The sequence below is a fragment of the Mus musculus genome, chromosome 2 (assembly GCF_000001635.26).
Source record: "Mus musculus strain C57BL/6J chromosome 2, GRCm38.p6 C57BL/6J".
Classification (NCBI taxonomy): domain Eukaryota; kingdom Metazoa; phylum Chordata; class Mammalia; order Rodentia; family Muridae; genus Mus; species Mus musculus.
In genome coordinates this window covers 164,456,930-164,470,874 of record NC_000068.7, presented here as the reverse complement: position 1 = coordinate 164,470,874, position 13,945 = coordinate 164,456,930, and the positions used below count along the sequence as shown (strand labels likewise).

At 49.6% G+C, this 13,945-nt stretch overlaps 3 protein-coding genes across 11 annotated transcripts in view; 1 reads left to right on the top strand and 2 right to left on the bottom strand.

Annotated features, from left to right (window-relative positions):
* Dbndd2 (dysbindin (dystrobrevin binding protein 1) domain containing 2) overlaps positions 1–3,722 on the bottom strand; it is a 26,171-nt gene extending 22,449 nt beyond the window's left edge. The window contains exon 1 of the mRNA XM_006499895.3: positions 3,548–3,722. The gene's annotated coding sequence lies outside the window, so the exon portion shown is untranslated. The remainder of the gene's footprint in view (positions 1–3,547) is intronic.
* Trp53tg5 (transformation related protein 53 target 5) overlaps positions 1–4,492 on the top strand; it is a 9,434-nt gene extending 4,942 nt beyond the window's left edge. Inside the window, exon 5 of one of the 3 annotated variants that reach the window (XM_006500260.4) lies at positions 2,825–4,492. The gene's annotated coding sequence lies outside the window, so the exon portion shown is untranslated. Of the gene's footprint in view, positions 1–456; positions 578–2,824 lie in introns of those variants that run through there. The other 2 variants (XM_030252121.1, NM_001271575.1) reach the window with 2 other exon arrangements.
* The window catches only part of Sys1 (SYS1 Golgi-localized integral membrane protein homolog (S. cerevisiae)), a 23,292-nt gene extending 9,347 nt beyond the window's left edge, over positions 1–13,945 (bottom strand). For 2 of the 7 annotated variants that reach the window (XR_003953683.1, XR_374501.3), the window contains exons 1-6: positions 13,753–13,782; positions 12,778–12,906; positions 9,755–10,112; positions 9,346–9,582; positions 7,507–7,574; positions 3,548–3,727 (exon numbers count right to left, since the gene is read on the bottom strand). Coding sequence is in view for 3 of the 7 variants with exons in the window: in NM_025575.3 (NP_079851.2) it covers positions 6,277–6,517; positions 7,507–7,574; positions 9,346–9,507 (471 nt within the window). In the remaining 4 variants the exon portion in view is untranslated. Of the gene's footprint in view, positions 1–3,547; positions 3,728–5,364; positions 6,518–7,506; positions 7,575–9,345; positions 9,583–9,754; positions 10,113–12,777; positions 12,907–13,752; positions 13,783–13,845 lie in introns of those variants that run through there. The other 5 variants (XR_374503.3, XR_866332.2, XM_011239733.2 and 2 more) reach the window with 4 other exon arrangements.

The window sequence follows — 13,945 nt, the reverse complement described above, 5'->3', positions numbered from 1 at the left end:
TCTTGGTCTGACTCTGAGCTCCAGGCAAGGTGCGATGGCATTGAGACCTGATATGCACCATCTCAAATGAGGAGGCCTCAGGAGAGTGGAAACCACTCTGTCTCTGAAGCTCAATTGATGTTTAAACCTCGGGAGGAGGAGCCACACTGGGCTTAACTGCGTCACTTCCCTTTAGACCAAATCAACTCTGATTTACTCACATTTTAAATAAGACTTATGCTACAGAGAAAGTTCTTAAAGCAAAGACAAGAAACTCTCCCCTTCGTTGGTTGAGGTTCCCACGAATGGAAGAGGCCGACTGTGTCATGAAGTCCACGTTAATGTGTTTCCCTTTGGGAAAACCAAAGAGCTCCAACTTGCCACAAAAACCAAAGCGCCCAGGCCCTGTGCTTGCTCACCGAATAACAGCTCCCTCTAGGGGCGGTTCTCATAACTAACAGGATGCTCTGCTTTCAGGTGGTGTGTAACCCTAGACGGGAACTTGAATTGTAAGAAGTAGAGATCGTGCTATCAGCTTAGTGGAAGGGATAGGCAAGACAGTCGCAAGTCTACAAATAAAATCTCCCCTATGGCACTACTGGCTCTGCCTATCTGAGGCTGACATCACATAAACATGGAGCAAAGGTTTCCTGGGGAGGTGCAGGGGAGGAGGGTGGGTGTGTATGTGTCATGAGTCGGCTATCCTCCTCCATCCCTTGGCTCCTAAGGTCATTTTGTAAAACCAGAACAGAAAATCTACCAAGCTGTGTCCTTCAGCCTCCCCCAACTCCCCACAAGGTGGTCCCTTTGAGCAGTGCACACTTCCTCTATGAAGTCAGAGCCCACTTGTCTCCTGGGTACAGGTACCTCATAATGGTCCTGAGATCCAAGGAGCAGCAGAGACTTGTATGCCTCTACAGCAGGTGACTCACCCAGGCTTGCTCAGAGAGGAGTCACCAGAGCAAAGTTACCCTCATTCTCCTGGCTTTTCTCCATTCTACTTTCCTAAGGGGAGAAAGTCACACGGACTTGGCCCACAGTCTTCCCAGAATCCAGCTCCCCATAGATTGTCAGTGCTTGTGGTGTCAATAACTGGGCCTCCTTGGTCACAGTTTATGGATCCTGGCCAACCACTCTAACCTTGGTCAAAGATCATGGGAAAACCAGGACAGGTGGGATAGGCAAGTGTCCTACAGCTGAGGTCTAACACAGGTTCGCCCTTGAGCCCTGGCTCTGGCTAACTTGATCTCATCTCTGTCACCAGTTGTCAGCAGGAACCATAGGCCTTGTACACACAGCTCGGGAGAGTCAAAGGATCCCAGGTCTCCTCCCTGGAGCTGGCTTCCATGAGTGTGCCTGCCCTCAGGTGAGGCACCAAAGGGCAGGTCCTCCCACAGAGCCCTCTGGGAGGGAGAAGGATGGAGATCGGCCTCACTTGCTCCCACACTGCTGCTCCCTACTGGGCCTGGCACTGCCATCTGTATTGGAGAGGCAGCCTGAGAACATGGACCGGCCAGAGCCACACATGGCATCGGGAGTGTCCCACTATACTGCTGTTTCTTAGAGGTGGAGCCCAAGGGCATCTGAGCACTCTGTGGCCCACCTGTGTATCACCACCCCTACCGCTTCCCAGGACCCTCCTCCCCAGTTGCTCCTCTCCAGCTGTTTTCCTGCTCAGTGGTCTCCATTTTGGGTCCCATCAACCTTGGTAAATAACCTGTTCAATCTCTTCCCAACCTCCTGCTTATTAACCTGTGACCTCAGACCAGCATCCCTCAGTAGGTGCTCAGGGCACAAGCTCTGTCTTCATGGCACCCAGTTCAGAGAGGGACTCGGGTGTACCAGGCTCCAGTGGAGAAGGCCTGGCCAAGGTTGACATGCTGCAGTCTGTGCCCTGGAGAGGAGTTAGGCTGAGGCCTATGTGCAGAGGCTGAGGTACACCACCACCAAGGGGAGGAAGGGCCTGGTGAAAGGCACAACTTCTGCCTCCAACAGAACTTCTTCCAACGTGGCCATGTCCCCAAGCCCTGGACATTTGTGACTGCCATCTGCTTACATTCCACTGCCTCCTTTCCTGCATTTAACTACTTAAGTCTGAACAACTTCTGGGTTTGGTAAGATCCACTATTTGAGAAAAGAGTATCCCAGAAATGGCACTGAACTTACTCTGTAGAACAGGCTGCCCCCTCTCCCCCATTCCAGATCTGCCTACCTCTGCCTCCCGGGTGCCGGGACTGAATGTGTGCACCTCCACATCTCACTATTTCAATTGTTTTTGTTTGTTTTTTTAAGGGACACTAGCTGGGAGAGGTGGGGCCTTTAATCCCAGCGTTGGGGAAACAGAGCTAGAGGGATCCCCATGAGTCCAAGGCTACCCTGGTTTATATAGATAGCACTTGCCAAGTCTACACAGTGAGACCTTGTCTCAAAAAGAGAGGGGGTACCACTAACACCCACCTGGAGGTTCTGAAGTAAATGAAGCTTATGTGGAAGGTCAGTTTGTGGGGTGCTGAAGGATTTTAGATTTCCCCCAAGTTTCCTTCACAGTTCCGTTCCCTAACATCCCAGGCTTGGTCCTGCTTCTCCCTTGTGAGCTGCTAATTGGCTGCCAATAAGGTACTAGCTGTCGGTTTCCTAACGTATCTGGATCAAGCTTGGAGCGTGAGTTGTGTGGTGTGGAGCTGAATTGTTAACACCTTCTTTGTGGTCCCTCTCTCCGTGGATTAAGTGAGAATATTCATGGGCAGGGTGAGGCAGACTGGTAAAAAGAGTCTCTTCTATAAAATGGGGATGCAGGAGAGAGACTGCTAACTTTTATAATCATTGGTCATTGCCTACTTTCCAGATCTGCGTTACATGTGGGATCTCATGAAATTCACACAATAATCTAAAGAAGTGAGTACAATCTGCCCTCCACAGTCCTGAGCCCTGCATACATATATGGATTTATCCAGCTGTAGATGGGAAATACTTGATAAAGATGTCCCTCCACACTGAGTATGTAGGCTTTCCTTGTACCCTGAACAATACTGCATGCCCACCCCACCACCACCATACTGCACCACCTGAAACATGAAAGAATGTATATAGTTAACATGGAAACACTCCAGTACTGTCTTTTGCAGGGGTTGGGGTTAGAGTGTGAGATACAATCGCACTCCAGCCAAGCTGGCCTCGACTCAGTCACCCCATGCAGCTTCCTAGTCCTCCAGACGGCAGGTCCCACTGAGTAGGACGTGCCAGGACACACGGCCCCTCGCCTGTCACAACAGTTTCCCTTAGCTCTTGTCACTCTCCTACAAGCCGTGATGTTTGCTCTCTGACTGCCCTTGGGTCAGAAGAAGGAAGTCACCCCAAAGCCACAGAGGAGAGCCCCAGAAACTCAGCTTCCAGGAGAGCCTTTATGAGTCATGATTCCTTCAGGACTTAGGAGGACCTGGGGCCTTCCCTCAAACCCCTCCCTCCAAGATGTCTGCCAGTGCATTCTGACTTCCATGTAGTCGATCAAAACGGGGCTGCCTAGAAGAGGAGGTAGGTTTCCTCTGAGCCATACTCCACCCCACCTCACCTGTCTTTTGGGGTTAACTGTTTTGAGCGGCAAGTGCACAAGTCTCCACATGTCTCTTGAATTCAGGTGTTAGGCAGAGTGAAGGGAGAGGCAGGGCCAAGACTTCAGGTCTCCAGAGGAGGTATGTTCATTCACCAGGAAGCTGGAGGTAGGTTTGTTTTAGACTGCAGCCTTCATCCTCTGGAAAGACACACATGGCATGCGTTCCTCTGTCACTTGATAAGCTGTGGTCCTTATGCACCGCCTACCCATTTTTCATGAAGAGGTTGTTATGCTTGTAAAACTCTGTTCAACCTAATCTAGAGCTATACAGTGAGGTCTGAAGGCCTGACTATAAGGTTATAGACTGCTGGACCAATCAGAACTTACACATCCTAATCTCCGCCCTCTGTGCAAGAGTGCATTGTCACCTCCAGAGCCCAAATCCCGAGGCTGACAAGCTCCAGTTTCCTTATCTGTAAGATACGGATGATGGGACTTCCAACTGAAGTTGTCACATGAGAAGAGGCAAGTCCCTGGCCCACTACTAGACAGACACCTGTTAAGCACCCCGTGGATGCATTTATATTAAGATGATATGCTGTCACTGCTACTGAAGCCTGGAACTCATCTCTCTAAACCATTCGCACTGTTGCTTCAGAAACTGCACACAGATCTCGCATGCGTTTCATGCATATGGTGTCTGTACAGGTTGAGTGTGGGCATGCACACGTGCGGGGCCCAGAGCAGGATATGGAATTTCCCCCCCCTCACTCTCTGCCTACTATCCTGAGACAGGGTATCCTGAACTGGAAACTTGTTACTTCAGATAGGCGGGATGGCCAGTTAGCTATGGAGATAGACCTGTCTCCCTGTCCTCTGGGGAAGGTTATGTAATCTTTAATCAACTGTTACTCAGCTCAGTCATCATATTAATTGGAATAAAAAGAAATTTTAAAAAATCCACCTTGGTTCCTTTGGTGATTTTCCAATTTCTAAAAATCAAATTAGCAGTCAAAGGACACAGGCTTCTCATTTAAAAACAAAACAAAACAAAAACCTATGCAGGAAAAGCTGGCACAGCCTTTAAGAGAAACCGATAAGAGATGTTCCTGCCTGGAGCAACAGAATCCTCAGCTTAAGGGAGCAGCCACACTCAACTGCTGAAATCATTCATTACTGTCACGTATGTCTTCAGAGTTTGTGTTAGGGAGGAAACCCACCAATCTAGCTGGGCCCAGGCCCTGCAGCCAGTGTGGCCCCAACCCCGGGTTAACCCCGGGCCTCACCCTAGCTCACCTAGCCTTTGAATATTTTCAGTCTCAGATTCTCACTCTACCGAGCAGAGCCAAGAGGCAAGAAGGGCTCTCTGTGCAGGAAGCAAAACTCATCTTAGCTGTGATCCTCAGCTAGCTTGGACAAGCTCCAGAAACCAAAGAGGCTTCACAAAAAAATGTATGCCACAGTTCAGGAATCACAAGTGTGTGTCTCTGGGGGGTGGGGGTGGGGGAGTGTGGCAGTTTACACCAGATACTGTAGAGGCAGCTGCAGGTGGAGGGTGAGATATAGTTATTTTGCCTGTTTTCTTGAGACAGGGCTTCACTCTTAACCCTTGAGTTTGTCATGTTGCCCAGGTTGGCCTCAAACTCATGATCCCCATACCTCAGTCTCCCAAGTCTTAGGGCAAGGTAGTGCTACCACACTTACTCTGGCATTTAGTATTTTACCTGGAGAAATAACTCTGGGGCTCAGGAATGAAGGAATACTAATTATTTATAGCTCTTGTGCACAGTTGATCTCTCTTGGTCCCAACAATGACTTAAGTACAAGCCAAAGGATTGGAAAATAGTGTATTTATGTACCTAGGAAGGACAGCTGCCAGCCCTTCCTGAGGAAACCACTTGGAAGAAAGCTTAGCAGGGTGAGCCTCCAGCACCTTTAGTACACCCTCCCTATCACAGAACTCAAAAGACAGCAAACAGAAACTCCTGCCACAGTTGAGGTCCAGTAGAAGCTGGCTGCCTGCTCACTTCCAGAGAGCAGACAATGGCTTTTATTATGAAGGGAAGGCTGGGAGGGATGCTGGGGTTTTCTCTGGGTCCTGTCTCTGGCTGTGCTGAGTGACAACAGCAAGGCAGAGTCCATACAGGGAACTGGAGGGAGACAGTCATGGGTCCTGGACACACACAAAAGTGTGTGTGTGTGTCTAACGGCACGGCCATGCATTTTTCTTGTGCTTGATGCCTCCTCCCCTCGACGTCCTGTCAGCAGCCTAGCACTCTGTACCTACATCTTTTTCTGTGGCTATGGACCCAGAAATCAGGTATTTCTCCACAGAGAATCCCTGTGGTTTGGCAACACAGCAAAGGTACTGGCTGTCATGGGCATAAGACAGACAACGAGAAGAGTGGTTTATTCCAATCAGATATCCTTGATTTTTTTTTTTTCTTTTTAAAATAACAGGCTGGTGACAGTATGATGGCTCATGTGACATGGTTCCAAATCTGCCACTACCCTCCATGAGGTCCCTTACTGGCCTCCAGATATCAAGGCTTTGGCAGACAGAGGCCATTCTTACATCTGTGATCATGGCTGCTACCTGCCTTTATGATGGGACCTCATTATCTCTCCACCAACAGACTTCACATTTCCAGGGTTCTGCTCAGACTTGGGCCAGACCCCATCTGGAGGTCTGAGCAGCCCAAGGTGATGGGGCCCAAGTGCCAGCAGAGTGTCCAAAGGGCCCAACTCTAGACATTGGACTTAGGGGCTGAGCTGAGGGGGATCTCCTTGAGCTCCGTCCGCATGCACAGGTACTCCCCGATGACGGCCATGAGTGCAATGCACACAGCCTGGACCAGCCACCAGGTCAGCGCCGAGGGGAAACGGGAGCTGTAGAGCCAGCAGCCCAGGAGGTGAAAGAAATGCACAGTGACAGTGAAATCCAGGCACTGCTTCCCTCGCCGGATGAAGTACAGCAAGCCCAGGGCACTGTGGGGAGAGGATAGCAGCGAGTTGTCACTGGGTTGTCCTGGCCTTACATCAGGTTTCTGGGGAAGTGGGGACAGTTAGGATGACATCATGATGATCAGAAGCAAGCACGGTAAGTGAGAAGCAAGGGTCATCCTAATCAGATGCCTACAGAAACCTACTGGGTAAGATCAAGAGTGGTTGACAGAGGGAGGTCGGGTGGAGAGTTTGATGACAAACAGCTACCCAGGAATGGTTCAGACTGCTGGGTACTGGAAAGTATACATGGTCTACGTAAAATGCAGACAAAAGCTACGTACATCTAGGCAAATCTTACTACAGCCTGGAATCAATCCATTTCCCCACTAATCAAGAAAAGCCAGAAATCTGTATACTTCCCCACCATCAGCGTAAAGTCCGAATATAAAGGACAAGATATTGTTTGAAGTACTTCCTATGAATTAACAGCACTTTACAGCTATGAGCTAAGTGATTGGATTCGCCCCACTTTACTGATGACCAAATTGCAGATAAACTATCCAAAGTCACTATACCAGTGGGTAAGGTTCAAAGCCAAGTGAGACTGCTCTTAAGTCTAAGATCTTGGTCCCTATGCTAAACTGATCCTTAAAAGATGAGCAATGGTCCTAAGAGACCTAGGATGCTAACAAGTCCAACCCCTGGTATACACAGGGAGCCTGGGGCCAGGAGAGGAAGAGGAAAGTAACTCAAGCGATGGCACAGGAGAAGAGTGTAAGCCAATTCTCCCGGTGCCTGGCGTCATTCTTTCCCTACCTCACACTACATTAAAGAACGCCATCAGGCACATACAGTGACAGCTGAGCTTTGTACTTAATTCAGAACAACAATGGAGACCATGACGGGGCCAGGCCACAGAAACACACTCTTGACCCATCTTACTACTCCCAAGAAGAAGTGCCAGCCTGCCTCATGCTTAAGTTTAGGAAGTTAGACCCCGAAAGACAGATAGTAGAGCTGGTGATACTCACCAGGTGAGGGCGTTGAGGACGAAGGACATCATTGAGAGCCGGCCTGGAGGGGTGGAGAAGCCCAGGATCTGAAGGGGAATCACAAAGGGGACATGCTAGAGGTGGCTTTGCACAGCCAGGATCCCAGCACAGAGCCGATGGCACGAGCACTCTTCTCAGAGGACAGGAGACACCATGCTCTCTTCACACGCATCCACTCGGATCTCATTTGAACCTCATGGTATATGGGGAGAGACTACTATTCTCCATTTACAAAAGATGCAAGAGTTTAGGGAAGTTGCCTGAGGCAATAGCTTGTCTAGACAGCAAGAATCAAGTCTAGGAAATCTCCTTAGCAAACTGTGGCTCCACAGGTCAGGCTTCTGCTTCACAGAAACACAGTTCACAGTATTTTCTGACATATTGTTTAGGATTGCTTTTACACTGTAGGGGCAGAGTTGAATAACCATGACCAAAAGCCCGTTAGTATCTCATCCTTCCAAAGCCGTCGGCTGAACTCAGGCTGTGGACATCAGGCCACTCTGCAACAAAGCCTGATTCCCATTGGCCCTTACAAGAAGGATGGAGTCACCCACAAGGTGCCACTACTCAGCATCTGCTATGTTTGAGATACTTATTGTTGACAGAGTACTACCAAATACTAAATACCTGTGCCATACTTCAGCTTGCAAAGGCCTTTGACATCCATGATCTCACAAAGCTCCTAGTGTCTCTTTCCACAGAATTAGTTACCCAAAGGCCAATGCAAACAACAGTAGCAAACACAAGGACTCCATCCCAGGTCTCCCGAACCAAGAACTTTGTTCATATCAACTATCACTGTCTCTCCTCTTAGCAACCTCTTAGGCTTCCACTATACCTCACAAAGCATTTTGGTTTTTTTTTTTTTTTTTTTTTTGAGACAGGGTTTCTCTGTGTTACCCTTGCTGTCCTGGAACTCACTTTTGTATAGACAAGGCTGGCCTCAAACTCAGAAATCCACCTGCCTCTACCTCCCGAGTGCTGGGATTAAAGGCGTGTGCCACCACACCCGGCACGAAGCATTTTCTTATTCTTAAACCCCTCTGGGCCTTTTAACATTTTACTATAGGTAACATGACAGGATTATCCTGCTCACTTTGCAGAGGATAAAAGGGATTGGAAAGGCAAAACAACTCTTCAAGTTCTCTCAGCTAGATTGGACCCTAAGCACAGCAGGCTCTTTGAACAGTTCACCACCTCGTACCAACAGTGTGATATTGCAGACGGGAGAGGAAACATTTGCCCAAGTCACAGGGCAGAGAGGAATTTAAAGGGACCTATCTGACACCAAGTCTTAACAGTTTCCACTTCATCATTACGGATGCCCTTTTGTCTATCCCTCTTCTTACTGTGGCTCCTGACAAGCTCAGCTGGGAGAAAGGAAGTCATTTTTCTAGAGGGTTTCAAGAAAGAGACATCATGTTTGCCCGGGACACAAGTCTGTTGACTGTAGTATCTGCCATGTGTGTTCAACCTCTAGCCACAAGCTGCGGAGCTGGCTACGAGGCTAAGCGCATAGGCAGCCAACACAACACTGTAAGGTTCTTTAAAACCCTATGAGATTTTGCTTGTTTGTATCTCGAACGCGCAGTTCCTGAGCGTGAACTTTGTAGATCACTACTTTGCTTCCTAGACTCTATCTCCTTCCCTGTTCTCGTCGTTCCGTTTTACAGATGGGCACCGGGGTCGCGCGGGGAGCGCACACTGAAATCCCTTCTTAAAAAAAAAAAGTGTCCACAAAATGAGAACTTGGCCCAGCCGGATTTAGAGCTCGGCGGTGCCCCACCACAAAACCCCACTCCTTTCCGCTAAGCTTACCTCCGCGTCGAACATCTGGTCCAGGGACGGGCTGCTGCGCACCAGCGCGTCCACCAGCGCCAGCCACAGGCCCAGAGAGCCATAGTAGACGGTCTGCATGAGTACGATCTGCGACAGGATTAGCAACGGGTCCCACACGTAGCTGCGGAACTGGCCCGCCATGCCGGCCCGCGGGGCTCGGCAGCCGCCCGCGCCTGTCAGTGCCACCACGCCATCGTCCCGCGGCCGCCGGGATACCTGCGGGAAGACACAGGGAGCTGCAGCCGGCGGGCCGGCCGTCGCCTTGGTAACGGCGCGGGAGGGAGGGAGGAGGGCCTGGGACCCGGGAGCAAGCCCATTCCCGGGTGGGAGAGGCGGGGCGGGCGGACCCACCCGTTCCGACCGCCGGGCTCCTCCCGGGTTCACTCACCCGCGACCGGCTCGAGGGTCGAAGCGTCGGAGCGCGACCGGACCTCGGCACTGGCCTCCTGACACAGCGCTGACAGACAGGACCATGGAGCGGAGGACCCGCCGGCCTAGAGAGGCCGAATAGCTGCGGCCCACGGCTTCCTGGGAAGGGAGAGCTTCCGGGGACGGCAACCGAGGGGCATTGCGCAGACGCAGTGGATGAACCCTACACGCCATCCAAAGGGGCCCTTGCGAGCAGCCCGGAAATAAACTCTGCACATGCGTAAGATGAAGGATGAAGGCAAACGGAAATGAGGCACAAAACCGTGGGTCTTGCGCGCCCTCTAGAGGGAGATTTTTAAAATCCAGCAGGTCCATTCCTAGGAGGGAAAGGGGTGGAAGGTCTAGACTTTAAAAATAAAATAAATAAAATAAATAAAAAATAAAAAATAAAATAAAATAGCATTCACTGAGGAATGGTGAGATGGTTAGAGGGCTAGATGCTTGCTGCCAAGACTGACGACCATTTTATATCTTGAACTCACATGTTGGAAGAAAAGAACTGACTGCCTCCTGTAAGCTATCATCTGACTATCACACTCATAGAAATACAATGATAACAATATAAAAAAATTTTTTTTTGTTTTTTTTCGAGACAGGGTTTCTCTGTGTAGATCTGGCTGTCCTGGAACTCACTCTGTAGACCAGGCTGGCCTCGAACTCAGAAATCCGCCTGCCTCTGCCTCCCAAGTTCTGGGATTAAAGGCATGCGCCACCACACCCGGCAACAATTTAAATTTAACAAAAGGGAACTTTTCTTTTTTTTTTTTTTTAAAGACAGAGTCTCGTGGGACCCCGACTTAGAGCGTTTCTCCCTGGAAGGTAAAGCCCCTGGACGTTCCCCAAGCTTGTTTCCCCCGATCTCTAAAATACAGCCAGAAAGAAGCTCTTTGTTCTCTATAGCCAGCAAAAAGCCTTTTTGTTTCTATACTTTACAACCAGAGATGCCTGCCTTCCTGTGCCGAGGACATGGAGATAAAAATTCAGAAAGAACTCACTCCCCACTCCTGCCTTGTAAATTTCACCAAGGACACCCGGAAGAGAAGAACTCTCCTCCCAACTCCTCCCAATTCCCCAGCTAGCTGTTAAAAGCCCCCTACTGTCACCGCTCAGGGTCAACTCCCAGCCCCTGCACAGCAGAGGGACTTCATCCTCAGCTACCTAATAATAAAACCTCTTGCAGTTTGCATCAGGTGTGGTTTTCTCTCGGGTCACTGGGGTGCTGGCCAACTCATCCTGGGACTTGAGCAGAGGCCCAGCTTCAGGGGTCTTACAGTCTCACTATGTAGCCCTGGATGGTCTGAAACTTGCTATATTCCAGACCCACATGGAATTCCCAAGGACTCCCAAGGAAATAATACATTTTAAAAAATGACTATTTTCATTTTAGATTCTCAGTGTTTTCTTTCTTTAGTACAGAGTTTTCAGGCTCTTTTTTTTTTTTCTTTTGGCCTCTGCTCCCATTATACACATGTTTAAACTAAAGGTCAGAGAAGAGGGGCAACATACTGTCTTTTGTTTTTGTTCTTGTTTTTGGAGACAGGGTTTCTCTGTGTAGCCCTGGCTGTCCTGGAACTCACTCTGTAGACCAGGCTGGCCGCAAACTCAGAAATCCACCTGCCCCTGCCTCCCAAGTGCCGGGATTAAAGGCATGCGCCACCACTGCCCAGCTAACAAACACTCTTAAAAACATAAAGTTAGCCAGATGGTAGTGGTGCACACTTTTAATTCCAGCATTCAGGAGGCAGAGGCAGGTGGATCCCTGTAAGTTTGCAGCCAGCCTGGACTACAGCATGAATTCCAGGACAGTCAAAGCTGCACAGAGAAAAACCTGTCTTGAAAAAAAAAAAATCAAAAACCTAAAATAAATAAATTAGTTAATTAAATAAAGTTAATGGCAAAACAGGTTTTGGTTCTTGTTTTCTCGAGACAGGGTTTCTTTCTTTGTGTAATCACACTGCTGGCTTTCCTAGAACTTGCTTTGTAGACCAGAATGGCCTGGAACTCACAAGAGATCCACCTGCCTCTGCCTCCCAAGTGCTGAAATTAAAAGTGTGTGCCATACTGCAGCAAAGGAGACATTATAATTCAATGTTTCCAGGGATTGCAATGGTGGGTTTGTGTCCATTGGAGGCTAGGCAGGTTTGGACACATGAGACATTGCCCTGTGCTCAGACACGGCTACATTTGATGGCAGGAGAGTGGGTGTTGAGGTGGCTCATCCAATGAGAAGAAAGCACAGCTTCTGAAATCACGCCATGACCTTGCCTGCCTCCACATTCATTTTCGATCTCCGCCTTCTCTGAGAGTGAGTAGTGGACAGTTGGCAAATATTTGCTGAATGAATCAAGAACAGAAAAGGGCAAAGGCAAATCCATGACTGAATTGATTTCTGTTCCCAGAGACCCAAGCTCCCCACTTCCACAGAAGAGCACGGGAAGGGAAGTGAACACTTCTGAGGAAGACTGTGGGCTTTCGCGCTGACTCTGCTGCTTGCTAGCAGTGTGACTACAAAGCAGCGCCCCTCTTTAAACCTCAGCTTCCCTTTTTCTTTTTCTTTTTTTAAAGATTTATTTATTTATTATATGTAAGTACACTGTAGCTGTCTTCAGACACTCCAGAAGAGGGAGTCAGATCTCCTTACGGATGGTTGTGAGATGGTTGTGAGCCACCATATGGTTGCTGGGATTTGAACTTCAGACCTTTGGAAGAGCAGTCGGGTGCTCTTACCCACTGAGCCATCTCACCAGCCCTTCCCTATTTCTGAAATGAGGAGTTGGAGTGAATGAACATTCTCCAACATCTAATCGACACTGTCTAAGAACTTTCCCGAAGGCCCCACATAGCTGCTAATCAGACTTTTCAAAGAGCAGCGATGGTCACGTGACCACTTAGAATTGCTAGGACTCTCGACAAAAGTAAAGAAACAAGGCTCTAGCCAGGGCACGTGATTTCTCTTACAGTCGGAAACTGTAAATAATTCACCTGGACTCTAGTCTGAGGATTGCTGAGCCACTCCTCTGCTCCATCATCTTTGAGGCACCTCAGTTCAGTTCAGCATAAGTGTTCAGACTCCTCCAGTTCACAGACTTGCAGAACTCAGTGTCTGTGAGACTGTCAGGGACACACATGAGTGATGGAAATCTCATAGCCCAAGACAGCTGAATGTGAAGAAACCGAGGCTGGCCAAGCAGTGGTGGTGGTGTATACCTTTAATCCTAGCACTTGGGAGGCAGAGGCAGGGAGGCAGGGAGGCAGGGAGGCAGAGAGGCAGAGAGGCAGAGAGGCAGAGAGGCAGAGAGGCAGAGAGGCAGAGAGGCAGAGAGGCAGAGAGGCAGAGAGGCAGAGAGGCAGAGAGAGGCAGAGAGGCAGAGAGGCAGAGAGGCAGAGAGGCAGAGGCAGGAGGATATCTGAGTTTGTGGCCAACCTGGTGTACTGAGCAAGTTACAGGACAGAGAAACCCTGTTACAAAAAACAAAACAAACAAACAAGAAAGAGAGGGAGAGAAGGGGAGAGGGAGAGAGGGGGAGAGGGAGAGAGGGTGAGAGGAAGAGAGGGAGAGAGGGGGAGAGGGAGAGGGGGAGAGGGAGAGAGGGAGAGAGGGAGAGAGGGAGAGAGGGAGAGAGGGAGAGAGGGAGAGAGGGAGAGAAGGGGAGAGGGAGAGAAGGGGAGAGGGAGAGATGGGGAGGGAGAGAGGGGGAGAGGGGGAGGGAGAGGAAGGTGACTTAGACTGGGCTTAAACAAAGGCTACGTGGCTGCAAGCGCCAAATTCCTTTCCACATGACAGGAGAAAGAAAGAAGGAAGAAGAGGGTGGCACTGTAGTAAAAGAAAAAGGAGCCATAAATTCCCCCACGCTGCCTAGGAAGCACAGATCAGGGAACAGATGGGGGAGCTCTAGAGAAAGATCAGCAGGGAAATGTAGTTCCCTGCTTAGTTCCCTCAGGCAGGTCAGTCCTTACTTGATCCATCCCCTTCACACCACAGCTGGGTTAGGGTCCACCCCATCTCATCCCCCACGGGAGCGTTCCTTCTCATCCTGAGATAGGACTCACGGTAGCGTTGCGACTGTGTAAACAGATCCCGTCTGATGTCACTCCTGCAGCTCAGAGCCTGCCTCTGGGAAAGCCCCAGTAGTGGGGTACATCCTTTCCT